This window comes from Choloepus didactylus, chromosome X, assembly GCF_015220235.1.
Source record: "Choloepus didactylus isolate mChoDid1 chromosome X, mChoDid1.pri, whole genome shotgun sequence".
NCBI classification, from domain to species: domain Eukaryota; kingdom Metazoa; phylum Chordata; class Mammalia; order Pilosa; family Megalonychidae; genus Choloepus; species Choloepus didactylus.
The window spans coordinates 60,401,210-60,422,251 of record NC_051334.1 but is presented as its reverse complement, the minus strand read 5'-3'; the positions used below and the strand labels follow the sequence as shown (position 1 = coordinate 60,422,251).

The following is a 21,042-nucleotide window of genomic DNA, read 5'->3' as shown; positions in this document are numbered from 1 at the left end:
CCCTTATGAAACATATTCTTCCAAAGGAGAAGCTAAGCCTACTTATAATTATGCCAAAGAGTCACCCCCAGAGAACCTCTTTTGTTGTTCAGATGTGGCCTCTCTCTCTAATCCAATTTGGCAGGTGGACTTGCTGCCCTTCCCCCTATGTGGGACATGACTCCCAGGGGCATAAATCTCCCTGGCAGCATGGGAAATGACTCCTGGGGATGAGTCTAGACCCAGCATGATGGGATACAGAAAGCCTTCTTCACCAAAAGTGGGAAGAGAAATGAAACAATGTAAAGTTTCAGGGGCTGAAAGATTTCAAATGGAGTCAAGAGGTCATTCTGGAGGTTATTCTTATGCATTATATAGATTTCCCTTTTTAGGTTTTAAGTGTATTAGAATAGCCAGAAGGAAACACCTGAAACTGTTGTACTGTAATCCAGTAGGCTTCATTCTTGAAGATGACTGTATAACTATATACCTTTTATACTGTGACTGTGTAATTGTGAAAACCTTGTGACTGATACTCCCTTTATCCACTGTATGGACAGATGAGTAAGAAAACAAAGAGTTATAATGGGTATGGGGTGTTTTGGGTATTTTATTTTTATTTTTATTCTTATTTTTATATATTTTTTGAGTAATGAAAATGTGCAAAAATTGATTGTGGTGATGAATGCACAACTATATGAACTGTTGATTGTTTTACTTTGTATGATTATCTGGTATGTGAATAAATCTCAATAAAATTGCATAAAAATGTAAATGGATTAAACTCTCCAGTCAAAAAGCAGAGATTAACAGAATGGATAAAAAAAGCATTATCTGACTATATGCTATTTACAGGAGACTCACCTTAAATTCAAAGATACAAGTAGTTTGTAAGTAAAAAAATGGAAAAAAAATATATGACACAAGTAATAACCAAAAGAGAGCTTTTGAAATTACAGTAATAACATATAAAATATACTAAACTAAGAAAAAAAAAAACTAAAAAAATTGTTATGAGGGACAAAGGATACTACATACTGATAAAGGGGTCAAATCAACAAGAAAAGATAATTATAAATATATATTCACCAAACAACAGAGGCCCAGAATATATGAAGCAAATACTGACATATTTGAATGGAGAAATAGACAGTGTGCTGGTTTGAATCTATATCTCCCTGACAAAAGCCATGTTCTTTAATACAATATGTGGGGACAGAGTTATTAGTCTTTTGATTACGGTGGGATGTTTGATTAGGTTGTTTCCATGGAAATGTGACCCACCCAACTGTAGGTGAGACATTTTGATTAGATTATTTCCATGGAGGTATGACCCAACCCATCCAGTGATTAGTTCACTGGAGTACTTTAAGAGAGCTCATGGAGAGAAGTTCAGAGAAGCTGAGAGAGACATTTTGGAGAAAAGCTAAGATATGTAATCCAGATACTTCCTGAAAACTTCCCCATTTCCAACTCTTCTTAGTCCTCAAATATGTTGTTAGAAAGAAAAATCAGTTTCAGCTCTGTAATGATTACCAGGCACTCAGCTATTATGGTCCAGTATTAGTACCTCATTTTCCTGATAACTGACCTGATCAAATGCCTGTATTGAGCCACCTTCTGAATTAAGTTGGACCTCCAAACTGTTTATGAGTTGATCCATATCTGGAAAAGAGACAAGGGAAAGACAACTTTTAGAATAAGATCTAACCCCCTATATGCACATAGTATGCCATTTACCTTTGCTTACACGTATTTGTGTCCTATGAACATTATTTTTTAGGGCTTTTAAGATACTGAGAAGTTGCTAATTGGACAATGTTCTGATTTACTCTACTCATTCAGATGGCCCTGAATTGTATCTAACAAACAATACTAGCTGTCCCCTCCCCCATACCCTGTAAGCAGCTGAATCTCTTTCTTCCAATATCTCCAACCTGCCCTACTTCCATGGGAATATCAGCAGAGCAACAGAGTTCCCAGGATACTACCCTTCCTGGTCTAGTTCTCTGTCTGCCTAGGGAGTCCAAAGTTCCTATGTGGGTATTTACCCCAATGAACTTATTTACACATCAAGACCAAATTGGAGGTGGGGCAAGATGGCGGACTGGTGAGCTGTATATTTTAGTTACTCCTCCAGGAAAGTAGGTAGAAAGCCAGGAACTGCGTGGACTGGACACCACAGAGCACTCTGACTTTGGGCATACTTCATACAACGCTCATGAAAACGTGGAACTGCTGAGATCAGCGAAATCTGTAAGTTTTTGTGGCCAGGGGACCCGCACCCCTCCCTGCCAGGCTCAGTCCCATGGGAGGAGGGGCTGTCAGCTCCGGGAAGAAGGGCGAACTGCAGTGGCAGCCCTTATCGGAAACTCATTCTACTGATCCAAACGCCAACCACTGATAGACTGAGACCAGACACCAGAGAATCTGAGAGCAGCCAGCCCAGCAGAGAGGAGACAGGCATAGAAAAAAACAACACGAAAAACTCCAAAATAAAAGCGGAGGATTTTTGGAGTTCTGGTGAACATAGAAAGGGGAAGGGCAGAGCTCAGGCCCTGAGGCTCATATGCAAATCCCGAAGAAAAGCTGATCTCTCTGCCCTGTGGACCTTTCCTTAATGGCCCTAATTGCTTTGTCTCTTAGCATTTCAATAACCCATTAGACCTGTGAGGAGGGCCCCTTTTTTGTTTTTAAATCCTTTTTTCTTTTTCTAAAACAATTACTCTAAGAAGCCCAATACAGAAAGCTTCAAAGACTTGCAATTTGGGCAGGTCAAGACAAGAGCAGAACTAAGAGAGCTCTGAGACAAAAGGCAATAATCCAGTGGCTGAGAAAATTCACTAAACACCACAACTTCCCAAGAAAAGGGGGGTGTCTGCTCACAGCCATCATCCTGGTGGACAGGAAACACTCTTGCCCATCGCCAGCCCCATAGCCCAGAGCTGCCCCAGACAACCCAGTGTGACGGAAGTGCTTCAAATAACAGGCACACACCACAAAACTGGGCGTGGACATTACCCTTCCCTGCAACATCAGCTGATTGTCCCAGAGTTGGGAAGGTGGAGCAGTGTGAATTAACAAAGCCCCATTCAGCCATCATTTCAGCAGACTGGGAGCCTCCCTACACAGCCCAGCAGCCCAGAACTGCCCTGGGGGGGATGGCACTCACCTGTGGCATAGCACAGTCATCCCTCAACAGAGGACCAGGGGGTGCATGGCCTGGAAGAGGGGCCCACTTGCAAGTCTCAGGAGCCATACGCCAATACCAAGGACTTGTGGGTCAGTGGCAGAGACAAACTGTGGCAGGACTGAACTGAAGGATTAGACTATTGCAGCAGCTTTAAAACTCTAGGATCACCAGGGAGATTTGATTGGTAGAGCCACCACTCCCCCCTGACTGCCCAGAAACACGCCCCATATACAGGGCGGGCAACACCAACTACACACGCAAGCTTGGTACACCAATTGGACCCCACAGGACTCACTCCCACACTCACCACAAAGGCTAAGCAGGGGAGAACTGGCTTGTGGAGAACAGGTGGCTCGTGGACGCCACCTGCTGGTTAGTTAGAGAAAGTGTACTCCACGAACCTGTAGATCTGATAAATTAGAGATAAGGACTTCAATTGGTCTACAAATCCTAAAAGAACCCTATCAAGTACAGCAAATGCCAAGAGGCCAAAAACAACAGAAAATTATAAAGCATATGAAAAAACCAGACGATATGCATAACCCAAGCCCAGGCACCCAAATCAAAGGATCAGAAGAGACACAGCACCTAGAGCAGCTACTCAAAGAACTAACGATGAATAATGAGACCATAGTATGGGATACAAAGGATATCAAGAAGACCCTAGAAGAGCCTAAAGAAGACATTGCAAGACTAAATAAAAAAATGGATGATCTTATGGAAATTAAAGAAACTGCTGACCAAATTAAAAAGATTCTGGACACTCATAGTACAAGACTAGAGGAAGTTGAACAACGAATCAGTGACCTGGAAGATGACAGAATGGAAAATGAAAGCATAAAAGAAAGAATGGGGAAAAAATTGAAAAAATTGAAACGGACCTCAGGGATATGATAGATAATATAAAACGTCCAAATATAAGACTCATTGGTGTTCCAGAAGGGGAAGAAAAGGGTAAAGGTCTAGGAAGAGTATTCAAAGAAATTGTTGGAGAAAACGTCCCAAATCTTCTAAACAACATAAATACACAAATCATAAATGCTCAGCGAACTCCAAATAGAATAAATCCAAATAAACCCACTCCGAGACATATTCTGATCACACTGTCAAACACGGAAGAGAAGGAGCAAGTTCTGAAAGCAGCAAGAGAAAAGCAATTCACCACATACAAAGGAAACAGCATAAGACTAAGTAGTGACTACTCAGCAGCCACCATGGAGGCAAGAAGGCAGTGGCACGATATACTTAAAATTCTCAGTGAGAAAAATTTCCAACCAAGAATACTTTATCCAGCAAAGCTCTCCTTCAAATTTGAGGGAGAGCTTAAATTTTTCACAGACAAACAAAAGCTGAGAGAATTTGCTAACAAGACACCTGCCCTACTGGAGATACTAAAGGGAGCCCTACAGACAGAGAAACAAAGACAGGACAGAGAGACTTGGAGAAAGGTTCAGAACTAAAGAGATTCGGTATGGGTATAATAAAGGATATTAATAGAGAGAGGGGAAAAATATGACAAACATAAACCAAAGGATATGATGGCTGATTCAAGAAATGCCTTCACGGTTATAACGTTGAATGTAAACGGATTAAACTCCCCAATTAAAAGATACAGATTCGCAGAATGGATCAAAAAAAAATGAACCATCAATATGTTGCATACAAGAGACTCATCTTAGACACAGGGACACAAAGAAATTGAAAGTGAAATGATGGAAAAAAATATTTCATGCAAGCTACAGCAAAGGAAAGCAGGTGTAGCAATATTAATCTCAGATAAAATAGACTTTAAATGCAGGGATGTTTTGAGAGACAAAGAAGGCCACTACATACTAGTAAAAGGGGCAATTCAACAAGAAGAAATAACAATCGTAAATGTCTATGCACCCAATCAAGGTGCCACAAAATACATGAGAGAAACACTGGCAAAACTAAAGGAAGCAATTGATGTTTCCACAATAATTGTGGGAGACTTCAACACAGCACTCTCTCCTATAGATAGATCAACCAGACAGAAGACCAATAAGGAAATTGAAAACCTAAACAATCTGATAAATGAATTAGATTTAACAGACATATACAGGACATTACATCCCAAATCACCAGGATACACATACTTTTCTAGTGCTCATGGAACTTTCTCCAGAATAGATCATATGCTGGGACATAAAAGAAGCCTCAATAAATTTAAAAAGATTGAAATTATTCAAAGCACATTCTCTGACCACAATGGAATACAATTAGAAGTCAATAACCATCAGAGACTTAGAAAATTCACAAATACCTGGAGGTTAAACAACACATTCCTAAACAATCAGTGGGTTAAAGAAGAAATAGCAAGAGAAATTGAAATATATAGAGACGAATGAAAATGAGAACACAACATACCAAAACCTATGGGATGCAGCAAAAGCAGTGCTAAGGGGGAAATTTATAGCACTAAATGCATATATTAAAAAGGAAGAAAGAGCCAAAATCAAAGAACTAATGGATCAACTGAAGAAGCTAGAAAATGAACAGCAAACCAATCCTAAACCAAGTACAAGAAAAGAAATAACAAGGATTAAAGCAGAAATAAATGACATAGAGAACAAAAAAACAATAGAGAGGATAAATATCACCAAAAGTTGGTTCTTTGAGAAGATCAACAAGATTGACAAGCCCCTAGCTAGACTGACAAAATCAAAAAGAGAGAAGACCCATATAAACAAAATAATGAATGAAAAAGGTGACATAACTGCAGATCCTGAAACAATTAAAAAAATTATAAGAGGAAACTATGAACAACTGTATGGCAACAAACTGGATAATGTAGAGGAAATGGACAATTTCCTGGAAACATATGAAAAACCTAGACTGACCAGAGAAGAAATAGAAGACCTCAATCAACCCATCACAAGCAAAGAGATCCAATCAGTCATCAAAAATCTTCCCACAAATAAATGCCCAGGGCCAGATGGCTTCACAGGGGAATTCTACCAAACTTCCCAGAAAGAACTGACATCAACCTTACTCAAACTCTTTCAAAACATTGAAGAAAATGGAACACTACCTAACTCATTTTATAAAGCTAACATCAATCTAATACCAAAAGCAGGCAAAGATGCTACAAAAAAGGAAAACTACCGGCCAATCTCCCTAATGAATATAGATGCAAAAATCCTCAACAAAATACTTGCAAATCGAATCCAAAGACACATTAAAAAAATCACACACCATGACCACGTGGGGTTCATTCCAGGCATGCAAGGATGGTTCAACATAAGAAAATCAATCAATCTATTACAACACATTAACAATTCGAAAGGGAAAAACCAAATGATCATCTCAGTAGATGCTGAAAAAGCATTTGACAAAATCCAACATCCGTTTTTGATAAAAACACTTCAAAAGGTAGGAATTGAAGGAAACTTCCTCAATATGATAAAGAGCATATATGGAAAACCAACAGCCAGCATAGTACTCAATGGTGAGAGACTGAAAGCCTTCCCTCTAAGGTCAGGAACAAGACAAGGATGCCCACTATCACCACTGTTATTCAACATTGTGCTCGAAGTGCTAGCCAGGGCAATCCGGCAAGACAAAGAAATAAAAGGCATCCAAACTGGAAAATAAGAAGTAAAACTGTCATTGCTTGAAGATGATATGATCTTATATCTAGAAAACCCTGAGAAATCGACGATACAGCTACTAGAGCTAATAAACAAATTTAGCAAAGTAGTGGGATACAAGATTAATGCACATAAGTCAGTAATGTTTCTATTTGCTAGAAATGAACAAACTGAAGGGACACTCAAGAAAAAGATACCATTTTCAATAGCAACTAAAAAAATCAAGTACCTAGGAATAAACTTAACCAAAGATGTAAAAGACCTATACAAAGAAAACTACATAACTCTACTAAAAGAAATAGGAGGGGACCTTAAAAGATGGAAAAATATTCCATGTTCATGGATAGGAAGACTAAATGTCATTAAGATGTCAATTCTACCCAAACTCATCTACAGATTCAATGCAATCCCAATCAAAATTCCAACAACCTACTTTGCAGACTTGGAAAAGCTAGTTATCAAATTTATTTGGAAAGGGAACATGCCTCGAATTGCTAAAGACACTCTAAAAAAGAAAAACGAAGTGGGAGGACTTACACTCCCTGACTTTGAAGCTTATTATATAGCCACATTTGCCAAAACAGCATGGTACTGGCACAAAGATAGACATATAGATCAATGGAATCGAATTGAGAATTCAGAGATAGACCCTCAGATCTATGGCCGACTGATCTTTGATAAGGCCCCCAAAGTCACTGAACTGAGTCATCATGGTCTTTTCAACAAATGGGGCTGGGAGAGTTGGATATCCATATCCAAAAGAATGAAAGAGGACCCCTACCTCACCCCCTACACAAAAATTAACTCAAAATGGATGAAAGATCTCAATATAAAAGAAAGTACCATAAAACTCCTAGAAGATAATGTAGGAAAACCTCTTCAAGACCTTGTATTAGGCGGCCACTTCCTAGAATTTACACCCAAAGCACAAGCAACAAAAGAAAAAATAGATAAATGGGAACTCCTCAAGCTTAGAAGTTTCTGCACCTCAAAGGAATTTCTCAAAAAGGTAAAGAGGCAGCCAACTCAATGGGAAAAAATTTTTGGAAACCATGTATCTGACAAAACCTGATACCTTGCATATATAAAGAAATCCTACAACTCAATGACAATAGTACAGTCGGCCCAATTATAAAATGGGCAAAAGATATGAAAAGACAGTTCTCTGAAGAGGAAATACAAATGGCCAAGAAACACATGAAAAAATGTTCAGCTTCACTAGCTATTAGAGAGATGCAAATTAAGACCACAATGAGATACCATCTAACACCGATTAGAATGGCTGCCATTAAACAAACAGGACACTACAAATGCTGGAGGGGATGTGGAGAAATTGGAACTCTTATTCATTGTTGGTGGGATTGTATAATGGTTCAGCCACTCTGGAAGTCAGTCTGGCATTTCCTTAGAAAACTAGATATAGAGTTACCATTTGATCCAGCGATTGCACTTCTCAGTATATACCCAGAAGTTCGGAAAGCAGTGACATGAACAGATATCTGCACACCTATGTTCATAGCAGCATTATTCACAATTGCCAAGAGATGGAAACAACCCAAATGTCCTTCAACAGATGAGTGGATAAAGAAAATGTGGTATATACACACGACGGAATACTACACGGCAGTAAGAAGGAACGATGTCGTGAAACATATGACAACATGGATGAACCTTGAAGACATAATGCTGAGCGAAATAAGCCAGGCAGAAAAAGAGAAATATTATATGCTACCACTAATGTGAACTTTGAAAAATGTAAAACAAATGGTTTATAATGTAGAATGTAGGGGAACTAGCAATAGAGAGCAATTAAGGAAGGGGGATCAATAATCCAAGAAGAACAGATAAGCTATTTAACATTCTGGGGATGCCCGGGAATGACTATGGTCTCTTAATTTCTGATGGATATAGTAGGATCAAGTTCACAGAAATGTTGCTATATTAGGTAACTTTATTGGGGTAAAGTAGGAACAGGTTGGAAGTTAAGCAGTTATCTTAGGTTAGTTGTCTTTTTCTTACTCCCTTGTTATGGTCTCTTTGAAATGTTCTTTTATTGTATGTTTTTTTTTTTAATTTTTTTTTCATACAGTTGATTTAAAAAAGAAAGGAAAGTTAAAAAAAGGGAAAAAAAGAAAGACAAGGAAAAAAATATGTAGTGCCCCATTGAGGAGCCTGTGGAGAATGCAGGGGTATTGGCCTACCCCACCTCGATGGTTGATAACATGACCACAGACATAGGGGACTGGTGGTTTGATGGGTTGAGCCCTCTACCACAGGATTTGCCCTTGGGAAGACTGTTGCTGCAAAGGAGAGGCTAGGCCTCCCTATAATTGTGCCTAAGAGCCCCCTCCCGAATGCCTCTTTGTTGCTCAGATGTGGCCCTCTCTCTCTAGCTAAGCCAACTTGAAAGGTGAAATCACTGCCCTCCCCTCTATGTGGGATCAGACACCCAGGGGAGTGAATCTCCATGGCAACGTGGAATATGACTCCCTGGGAGGAATGTAGACCTGGCATCGTGGGACAGAGAACATCTTCTTGACCAAAAGGGGGATGTGAAAGGAAATGAAATAAGCTTCAGTGGCAGAGAGATTCCAAAAGGAGCCGAGAGGTCACTCTGGTGGGCACACTTATGCACAATTTAGACAACCCTTTTTAGGTTCTAAAGAATTGGGGTAGCTGGTGGTGGATACCTGAAACTATCAAACTACAACCCAGAACCCATGAATCTCGAAGACAATTGTATAAAAATGTAGCTTATGAGGGGTGACAATGGGATTGGGAAAGCCATAAGGACCACACTCCCCTTTGTCTAGTTTATGGATGGATGAGTAGAAAAATAGGGGAAGGAAACAAACAAACAAACATACAAAGGTACCCAGTGTTCTTTTTTACTTCAATTGCTCTTTTTCACTTTAATTATTATTCTTGTTATTTTTGTGCATGTGCTAATGAAGGTGTCAGGGATTGATTTAGGTGATGAATGTACAACTATGTAATTGTAATGTGAACAATTGAATGTATGATTTGTTTTGTATGACTGCATGGTATGTGAATATATCTCAATAAAATGAAGATAAAAAAAAAAAGAAACTGCAGCAAGTTAAATAAATGCTTTTAATGTACAAAGAACCTACAAGCAAAAGTACAACTTGCTTCAAGTGTGTCTTGCACCTAGACCAGTGTTTTGTTTTGTTTTTTCTTAATATATCTTTATTTTTGAGCTGCACAAACACACTTAAGAATTTGATCTTTGTTGTATGGCATTTAAGAAATAAACATATACTCTCACCTCAAGGAATTAAAAATGTCATGCATGATTATATGCCAAACAAGAGAGAGAATGCCAGGATACTCTGTTGGACATGCATCATTAAAAACAAAAAGAAAAAGCTTGAGATGCTCAAAAGTCTCTCTGTTTTAAGGAAGCAGGATTTTTGACCAAGTAACTTAAAAGCCAGCAAAACAGGAATCAGTTGTGGCAACTGTAGTGTATGGAGTATAGTTTTTTTTCATTTAGAAATTGCAATCCTGTAATAAGGTCTCTTAATTCACTCTGCAGGTCTACCTTGTTGATAAAGCCGTGCCCTTATATGTGTTCTAATATCAGTTTGTGTAATTCTGGGAGGCATTTCTGGTGGTTGGAAGGCGTGGGGAAGAGAGGGAACATCATATTTTCCAGATCTCTTGGTGGAAATAGCAAATGCTTATTAGCATGCATTTCACACAATTTCCATAATAATGCTGTAATTTGTAATACTCTGACTCAAAGACCTAATAAAGGAGGTTAAACTTGCTTTCTAAAAAAAAAAGACCAAATCACCCTACAGAAGCATTTTATCTCTGCTTCTCTTAAACATACAAGCTAGGTGGGGTTAATAAAAGCAGTTTTTAATTTCGTCTCAGATAGCTTTTCCTCCTATGAAAGGAGAAACTTTGTGGCCTCATTCAGCCTGCCCTCCACAACCACAGTCATTTCCACCAGAAGAACATACCAGTTTTCCTCTTCAACCAGATTTCCTTTGATCCACCTACAATCCAGTCTCACTAGAGACAAAAACATAGGACAAGGTAGCTGAATTCACAGCTTCTAACTTATTTGGCCAGATTTCAGATCACTCTGTCTCTAAGTCAATTACAATTATTTTCCTCATTTATGATCTGGCATTTCAAAACATAGTTCATAAATCATTTAATTGTTTGGGATGTCACATACATTTACCCCCAAAAAATGTTCATTTCACAGGCTACTTCACAATTGCTATTCAAGTCATAATGCAATTAAAATATAACACATGGAGGAACCCAAGATGGCGGCAAGGTGAGACAGGGCAAAAAACCACCTCCATGAAAAATACTAGATAAAAGGCAGAAAGTGACCCAGAACACAAGTTCCAGCTATGCACCAGCTGGACAAGGTCTGCTAAATCAACAGGGATCATGCATTTGGTGAAACTGGGAGTCTGCATTCTGAAATGAGTGAGTGAGCTGGCTGAAAGTCCTGCGGCTGCGCTGCGGTGAGGGGAAACCATGGGTTGGAGTTTGGAGATGGACTAGCGCCTTTAAAAAAAAAAAAAAAAAACAGGAGTGGCTGTGGTTATGATGGTGAGAACCGTGCAGTGAAGCATAGCAGGAGCAGGCTGGGCCAAGTCTCAGTGTCTGGCATGGAGGATAGCCCGCTGCTGATTGACCCGGGGCCAAGGGGGCAGGAGGGGAGCCAAAAAGAGAAAGAAATTGCGCCCCTTGCAGCCATCTTCCTGGTGGGCAGGAGATGTTCCTGCCCAGGCCGGAGCTATAGCCCAGAGCCGGGCCAAGGGTTTCAGTGTGACAGGGAGTGATTCCCAAAGCACTGCGCACATGTCATAATATCAGCCATGGTCAGCAGACTTTAGTGCACCCACGGATAATTATCCTGGATCTGGGAAGGCAGAGCTGTGCAAAAAGGTGGAAATTAACACCCCCCATTCAACCATCTTTAAAGCAGGCTGGGAATGCCCCTGCATAGCCTGGAAGCCCAGGGCTTCCCTGGAGGCCGGCATGCACTTGTGACGTGGCACAATCTTCCCTCAGCAGAGGTCCTGGAAGAGCATGGCTGAGAAGGGGGGCCTGCTCAGAAATCCCAGGGACCCTAAACCAAAAACCTTGGGAGGTTTGACTATTAAAGCTGCCCTGCCTCCCTAACCACCCAGACACATGCCCCACATTCAGGGCGGACAGCACCCAACAACAAACCCAAACTTAGTGCACCAATTGAACCCCACAAGAATCAGATCCCCACACACCACAAGGACAAAGTTGGGGAGAACTGACTTGAGGGGAATAGGTGACTCACAGATGCCATCTGCTGGTTAGTTAGAGAAAGTGTACACCCACCAAGCTGTAGATCTGACAAACTAGAGACTGGTATTCTTTATATCCTGAAAGAACCCTACAAGTAAAGCAAATGCCAAGAGGCCAAAAACAACAGAAAATCTTAAAGCCTATGATAAATCCAGACAATATGGAGAACCCAAACCCAAACACCCAAATCAAAAGATCAGAAGAGACACATGTTTTGGCGCAATTAATCAAAGAACGACAGACAAACAACCAAAGCATGGCACAGGATATAAAGCACATGAAGAAGAGCATGGCACAGGATATAAAGGACACAAAGAAGACCCTAGAAGAGCATAAAGAAGAAATTGCAAGAGGAAAAAAAAAAATAGATGATCTTATGGAAATTAAAGAAACTGTAGGCCAAATTAAAAAGACTCTGGATACTCATAATATAAGATTAGAGGAAGTTGAACAACAACTCAGTGTCCTCGAGGACCACAGAATGGAAAATGAAAGAACAAAAGAAAGAATGGGGAAAAAATTGAAAAAATTGAAATGGATCTCAGGGATACGATAGATAAAATAAAATGTCCAAATTTAAGACTCATTGGTGTCCCAGAAGGGGAAGAGAAGGGTAAAGGTCTAGAAAGATTATTCAAAGAAATTGTTGGGGAAAACTTCCCAAACCTTCTACACAATATAAATACACAAAGCATAAATGCCCAGCGAACTCCAAATAGAATAAATCCAAATAAACCCACTCCAAGATATATTCTGATCAGACTGTCAAAAACTGAAGAGAAGGAGCAAGTTCTGAAAGCAGCAAGAGAAAAGCAATTCACTACATACAAAGGAAACAACCTAAGACTAAGTAGTGACTACTCAGTGGCCACCATAGAGGCAAGAAGGCAGTGGTATGACATACTTAAAATTCTGAGAGAGAAAAATTTCCAACCAAGAATACTTTATCCAGCAAAACTCTCCTTCAAATTGAGGGAGAGCTTAAATTTTTCACAGACAAATGCTGAGAGATTTTGATAATAAAAGACCTTCCCTACTTCAGATACTAAAGAGAGCCCTACCGACAGAGAATCAAAGAAAGGAGAGAGAGATAGAGAGAAATTTAACAGACATATATAGAACATTACATCCCAAATCACTAGGACACACATTCTTCTCTAGTGATCATGGAACTTTCTCCAGAATAGACCATAGGCTGGGACATAAAACAAGCCTCAATAAATTAAAAAAATTGAATTTATTCAAAGCACATTCCCCGACCACAATGGAATACAAATAGAAGTCAATAACCTTCAGAGACTTAGAAAATTCACAAAAAACTGGACGGTAAAAATGAAAGGGGAGATGAAAACATTCCCGGATAATCAAAAGCTGAGGGACTTCATCACCAGTAGATCAGTCCTATGAGAAAGGCTAAAGGGAATTGAGCAGACTGAAAGGAAGGGACACTAAACAATTGACTGAAACCACATGAAGAAATAAAGATTTCTGGTAAAGATCATATGGTAAATATAAATACCAATATTACTGTATTTTTGATTTGTAACTCCACTATTTACTTCCTACAGGATCTAAAATACATAAACTGTAATGACAAATCAGTGGTTTTGGACTCAATGTAAAATATGTAATTTTTGACGAGAACTACATAAAGGTGGGGGAATGGAGGAGTATAGGAACATGGTTTATGTGTCCTATTGAAGTTAAGTTGGTATCAAAGAAAAAAAAGATTGTTATAGATTTAAGACATTAAATTTAAGCCCCATGGTAAACACAAAGAAAGTATCAGCGAATATGACCATAGAGATGAAAAGTAGAGTACGGGTTATGAGAAGTGAGGGAAGGGGCAATGGGGAGTTAAGAAATGAGTGTAGGGTTTCTGTTTGGGGTGAAGGGAAATTTCTAGTAATGGATGGTGGGAAGGTGATAGCATTGCAACATTCTAAATGTGATTAATCCCACTAATGGAATGCTAGGGAGGGGTTGGAATGGGAAGATTTAGGCTATAAATACATTTCCACAATTGGAAAAAAAAAAAAGAGAAAAAGGCAGTCTAAATATATAATGACAATTCAATGCCAAGGATGATCCTGGATGGGATCCGAGGATGGAGGAGAGGAGGCTCAAAGGGACACAGTTGGGACATAAGAAAAAGAAAAGGAAATATAGAATATAAGCTTTGTATCACTGTTGAATTTCTTGAACTTCTTACTGCACTTAAAGGGATTGCATAAAAGAATGTTCTTATTTATGGGAATAGTATATGTGAATTATATTGTTTGTTCAAGGATGTGTGCAGCTTACTCTCATGTTCACAAAACAGCAATAGATGATGGATGATATGGAGGCAGGGAGGGAAAGAAAGAAATGGTGGTGTGACAGGATGTTAAAGTTGGTGGATTGGGGTATTGGGGGGGTCGGGGTATGCTGGAGTTCTGTGTATGGGTTTTGTATTGCTTTTGCAGCTGTCCCTAAGTTTGAATTTATTTCAAAGTAAAATAAAAAATATATATGTTGTAGTTTGCTAATGCTGCTGGAATGCAAAACGCCAGAGATGGATTGGCTTTTTTTTTTAATCTTCATTTTATTGAGATATATTCACATACCACGCAGTCATACAAAACAAATCGTACATTCGATTGTTCACAGCACCATTACATAGTTGTACATTCATCACCTAAATCAATCCCTGACACCTTCATTAGCACATGCACAAAAATAACAAGAATAATAATTAAAGTGAAAAAGAGCAATTGAAGTAAAAAAGAACACTGGGTACCTTTGTCTGTTTGTTTGTTTGTTTCCTTCCCCTATTTTTCTACTCATCCATCCATAAACTAGACAAAGGGGAGTGTGGTCCTTATGGTTTTCCCAATCCCATTGTCACCCCTCATAAGCTACATTTTTATACAATTATCTTCGAGATTCATGGGCTCTGGGTTGTAGTTTGATAGTTTCAGGTATCCACCACCAGCTACCCCAATTCTTTAGAACCTAAAAAGGGTTGTCTAAATTGTGCGTAAGAGTGCCCACCAGAGTGACCTCTCGGCTCCTTTTGGAATCTCTCTGCCACTGAAGCTTATTTCATTTCCTTTCACATCCCCCTTTTGGTCAAGAAGATGTTCTCCGCCCCACGATGCCAGGTCTACATTCCTCCCCGGGAGTCATATTTCACGTTGCTAGGGAGATTCACTCCCCTGGGTGTCTGATCCCACGTAGGGGGGAGGGCAGTGATTTCACCTGCCAAGTTGGCTTAGCTAGAGAGAGAGGGCCACATCTGAGCAACAAAGAGGCATTCGGGAGGGGGCTCTTAGGCACAATTATAGGGAGGCCTAGCCTCTCATTTGCAGCAACCGTCTTCCCAAGGGTAAAACCTATGGTAGAGGGCTCAACCCATCAAACCACCAGTCCCCTATGTCTGTGGTCATGTTAGCAACCATCGAGGTGGGGTAGGCCAATACCCCTGCATTCTCCACAGGCTCCTCAAGGGGGCTCTACATATGTTTTTCCTTGTTTTTTTTTTTTTTTTTTTTAACTTTTTTCTTTCTTAAAACAACTGTATGAAAAAAAATTAAAATAAAAAAAACATACAATAAAAGAACATTTCAAAGAGACCATAACAAGGGAGTAAGAAAAAGACAACTAACCTAAGATAACTGCTTAACTTCCAACCTGTTCCTACTTTACCCCAAGAAAGTTACCTAATATAGCAACATTTCTGTGAACTTGGTCCTACTATATCCATCAGAAATTAACAGACCATAGTCATTCCTGGGCATCCCCAGAACGTTAAATAGCTTATCTGTTCTTCTTGGATTATTGTTCCCCCTTCCTTAATTGCTCTCTATTGCTACTACCCGTACATTCTACATTATAAACCATTTGTTTTACATTTTTCAAAGTTCACATTAGTGGTAGCATATAATATTTCCTTTTTGTGCCTGGCTTATTTCGCTCAGCATTATGTCTTCAAGGTTCATCCATGTTGTCATATGTTTCACGACATCGTTCCTTCTTACTGCCGTGTAGTATTCCATCGTGTGTATATACCACATTTTATTTATCCACTCATCTGTTGAAGGACATTTGGGTTGTTTCCATCTCTTGGCAATTGTGAATAATGCTGCTATGAACATTGGCGTGCAGATATCTGTTCGTGTCACTGCTTTCCTATCTTCCAGGTATATACCGAGAAGTGCAATCGCTGGATCGAATGGTAACTCTATATCTAGTTTTCTAATGAACTGCCAGACTGACTCCCAGAGTGGCTGAACCATTATACGGTCCCACCAACAATGAATAAGAGTTCCGATTTCTCCACATCCCCTCCAGCATTTGTAGTTTCCTGTTTGTTTAATGGCAGCCATTCTAATTGGTGTTAGATGGTATCTCATTGTGGTCTTAATTTGCATCTCTCTAATAGCTAGTGAAGCTGAACATTTTTTCATGTGTTTCTTGGCCATTTGTATTTCCTCTTCAGAGAACTGTCTTTTCATATCCTTTGCCCATTTTATAATTGGGCTGTCTGTACTATTGTCATTGAGTTGTAGGATTTCTTTATATATGCAAGGTATCAGTCTTTTGTCAGATACATGGTTTCCAAAAATTTTTTCCCATTGAGTTGGCTGCCTCTTTACCTTTTTGAGAAATTCCTTTGAGGTGCAGAAACTTCTAAGCTTGAGGAGTTCCCATTTATCTATTTTTTCTTTGGTTGCTTGTGCTTTGGGTGTAAAGTCTAGGAAGTGGCCGCCTAATACAAGGTCTTGAAGATGTTTTCCTACATTATCTTCTAGGAGTTTTATGGTACTTTCTTTTATACTGAAATCTTTCATCCATTTTGAGTTAATTTTTGTGTAGGGTGTGAGGTAGGGGTCCTCTTTCATTCTTTTGGATATGGATATCCAACTCTCCCAGCCCCATTTGTTGAAGAGACCATTATGACTCAGTTCAGTGACTTTGGGGGCCTTATCAAAGATCAGTCAGCCATAGATCTGGGGGTCTATCTCCAAATTCTCAATTCGATTCCATTGATCTATATGTCTATCTTTGTGCAAGTACCATGCTGTTTTGACAACTGTGGCTTTATAGTAAGCTTCAAAGTCAGGGAGTGTAAGTCCTCCCACTTCGTTTTTCTTTTTTAGAGTGTCTTTAGCAATTCGAGGCATCTTCCCTTTCCAAATAAAATTGATAACTAGCTTTTCCAAGTCTGCAAAGTAGGTTGTTGGAATTTTGATTGGGATTGCATTGAATCTATAGATGAGTTTGGGTAGAATTAACCTCTTAATGACATTTAGTCTTCCTATCCATGAACATGGAATATTTTTCCATCTTTTAAGTCCCCTTCTATTTCTTTTAGTTGAGTTATGTAGTTTTCTTTGTATACGTCTTTTACATCTGGGGTTAAGTTTATTCCTAGGTACTTGATTTTTTTAGTTGCTATTGAAAATGGTATCTTTTTCTTGAGTGTCTCTTCAATGTGTTCATTTCTAGCATATAGAAACATTACTGACTTATGTGCATTAATCTTGTATCCCGCTACTTTGCTAAATTTGTTTATTAGCTCTAGTAACTGTATCGTTGATTTCTCAGGGTTTTCCAGATATAGGATCATATCATCTGCAAATAATGACAGTTTTAATTCTTCTTTTCCAATTTGGATGCCTTTTATTTCTTTGTCTTGCCAGATTGCCCTGGCTAGCACTTCGAGCACAATGTTGAATAACAGTGGTGACAGCGGGCATCCTTGTCTTGTTCCTGACCTTAGAGGGAAGGCTTTCAGTCTCTCACCATTGAGTACTATGCTGGCTGTGGGTTTTTCATATATGCTCTTTATCATATTGAGGAAGTTTCCTTCAATTCCTACCTTTTGAAGTGTTTTTATCAAAAACAGATGTTGGATTTTGTCAGATGCTTTTTCAGCATCTATTTAGATGATCATTTGATTTTTCCCTTTCGAATTTTTAATGTGTTGTAATAGATTGATTGATTTTCTTATGTTGAAGCATCCTTGCATGCCTGGAATGAACCCCACTTGGTCATGGTGTATGATTTTTTTAATGTGTCTTTGGATTCGATTTCCAAATATTTTGTTGAGGATTTTTGCATCTATATTCATTAGGGAGATTGGCCGGTAGTTTTCCTTTTTTGTAGCATCTTTGCCTGGTTTTGGTATTAGATTGATGTTAGCTTCATAAAATGAGTTAGGTAGTGTTCCATTTTCTTCAATGTTTTGAAAGAGTTTGAGTAAGATAGGTGTCAGTTCTTTCTGGAAAGCTTGGTAGAATTTCCCTGTGAAGCCATCTGGCCCTGGGCATTTATTTGTGGGAAGATTTTTGATGACTGATTGGATCTCTTTGATTGTGATGGGTTGATTGAGGTCTTCTATTTCTTCTCTGGTCAGTCTCGGTTGTTCATATGTTTCCAGGAAATTGTCCATTTCCTCTACATTATCCAGTTTGTTGCCATACAGTTGTTCATAGTATCCTCTTATAATTTTTTTAATTGCTTCAGGATCTGCAGTTATGTCACCTTTTTCATTCATTATTTTGTTTATATGGGTCTTCTCTCTTTTTGATTTTGTCGGTCTAGCTAGGGGCTTGTCAATCTTGTTGATCTTCTCAAAGAACCAACTTTTGGTGATATTTATCCTCTCTATTGTCTTTTTGTTCTCTATGTCATTTATTTCTGCTTTAATCCTTGTTATTTCTTTTCTTCTACTTGGTTTAGGATTGGTTTGCTGTTCATTTTCTAGCTTCTTCAGTTGATCCATTAGTTCTTTGATTTTGGCTCTTTCTTTCTGTTTAATATATGCATTTAGTGCTATAAATTTCTCCCTCAGTACTGCTTTTGCTGCATCCCATACGTTTTGGTATGTTGTATTCTCATTTTCATTCATATCTATATATTTAGCAATTTCTCTTGCTATTTCTTCTTTAACCCACTGATTGTTTAGGAGTGTGTTGTTTAACCTCCAGGTATTTGTGGATTTTCTAAGTCTCTGATGCTTATTGACTTCTAATTGTATTCCATTGTGGTCAGAGAATGTGCTTTGAATAATTTCAATCTTTTTAAATTTATTGAGGCTTGTTTTATGTCCCAGCATATGATCTATTCTGGAGAAAGTTCCGTGAGCAACAGAAAAGTATGGGTATCCTGGTGATTTGGGATGTAATGTTCTGTATATGTCTGTTAAATCTAATTCATTTATCAGATTGTTTAGGTTTTCAGTTTCCTTACTGGTCTTCTGTCTTGTTGATCTATCTATAGGAGAGAGTGATGTGTTGAAGTCTCCCACAATTATTGCGGAAACATCAATTGCTTCCTTTAGTTTTGCCAGTGTTTGTCTCATGTATTTTGTGGCACCTTGATTGGGTGCATAGACATTTATGATTGTTATTTCTTCTTGTTGAATTGCCCCTTTTATTAGTATGTAGTGGCCTTCTTTGTCTCTCAAAACATCCCTGCATTAAAAGTCTATTTTATCTGAGATTAATATTGCTACACCTGCCTTCTTTTGGCTGTAGCTTGTATGAAATATTTTTTTCCATCCTTTCACTTTCAATTTCTTTGTGTCCCTGTGTCTAAGATGAGTCTCTTGTATGCAACATATTGATGGTTCATTTTTTTTGATCCATTCTGTGAATCTATATCTTTTAATTGGGGAGTTCCATCCATTTACATTCAACGTTATAACCGTGAAGGCATTTCTTGAATCAGCCATCTTATCCTTTGGTTTATGTTTGTCATATATATTATTCTCCACTCTCTATTAATATCCTTTATTGTACCCATACCGAATCTCTTTAGTACTGAACCTTTCTCCAAGTCTCTCTGTCCTTTCTTTGTTTCTCTGTCTGTAGGGCTCCCTTTAGTATCTCCAGTAGGGCAGGTCTCTTGTTAGCAAATTCTCTCAGCATTTGATTGTCTGTGAAAAATTTAAGCTCTCCCTCAAATTTGAAGGAGAGCTTTGCTGGATAAAGTATTCTTGGTTGGAAATTTTTCTCACTCAGAATTTTAAATATATCGTGCCACTGCCTTCTCGCCTCCATGGTGGCTGCTGAGTAGTCACTGCTTAGTCTTATGCTGTTTCCTTTGTATGTGGTGAATTGCTTTTCTCTTGCTGCTTTCAGAACTTGCTCCTTCTCTTCTGTGTTTGACAGTGTGATCAGAATATGTCTCGGAGTGGGTTTATTTGGATTTATTCTATTTGGAGTTCGCTGGGCATTTATGATTTGTGTATTTATGTTGTTTAGAAGATTTGGGAAGTTTTCCCCAACAATTTCTTTGAATACTCTTCCTAGACCTTTACCCTTTTCTTCCCCATCTGGAACACCATTGAGTCTTATATTCGGACGTTTTATATTATCTATCATATCCCTGAGGTCCGTTTCAATTTTTTCAAATTTTTTCCCCATTCTTTCTTTTATGCTTTCATTTTCCATTCTGTCATCTTCCAGGTCACTGATTCGTTGTTCAACTTCCTCTAGTCTTGTACTATGAGTTTCCAGAATCTTTTTAATTTGGTCAACAGTTTCTTTAATTTCCATAAGATCATCCATTTTTTTATTTATTCTTGCAATGTCTTCTTTATGCTCTTCTAGGGTCTTCTTGATATCCTTTGTATCCCGTACTATGGTCTCATTGTTCATCTTTAGTTCTTTGAGTAGCTGCTCTAGGTGCTGTGTCTCTTCTGATCTTTTGATTTGGGTGCTTGGCCTTGGGTTATGCATATCGTCTGGTTTTTTCATATGCTTTATAATTTTCTGTTGTTTTTGGCCTCGTGGCATTTGCTGAACTTGATAGGGTTCTTTTAGGATTTGTAGACCAATTGACGTCCTTATCTCTAATTTATCAGATCTACAGCTTCGTGGAGTACACTTTCTCTAACTAACCAGCAGGTGGCGTCCACGAGCCACCTGTTCT

General features: G+C 38.8%; 1 protein-coding gene across 7 annotated transcripts in view; it reads right to left on the bottom strand.

The window, feature by feature from the left end:
* The window catches only part of KLF8 (Kruppel like factor 8), a 575,849-nt gene that overhangs the window by 73,896 nt on the left and 480,911 nt on the right, over positions 1-21,042 (bottom strand). For 5 of the 7 annotated variants that reach the window (XM_037821332.1, XM_037821333.1, XM_037821335.1 and 2 more), the window contains one exon: positions 1,571-1,644. The exons of the other annotated variants lie outside the window; for them this stretch is intronic. In XM_037821332.1, coding sequence (XP_037677260.1) covers positions 1,571-1,644 — 74 coding nt within the window. The remainder of the gene's footprint in view (positions 1-1,570; positions 1,645-21,042) is intronic. 7 annotated transcript variants of the gene reach the window in all.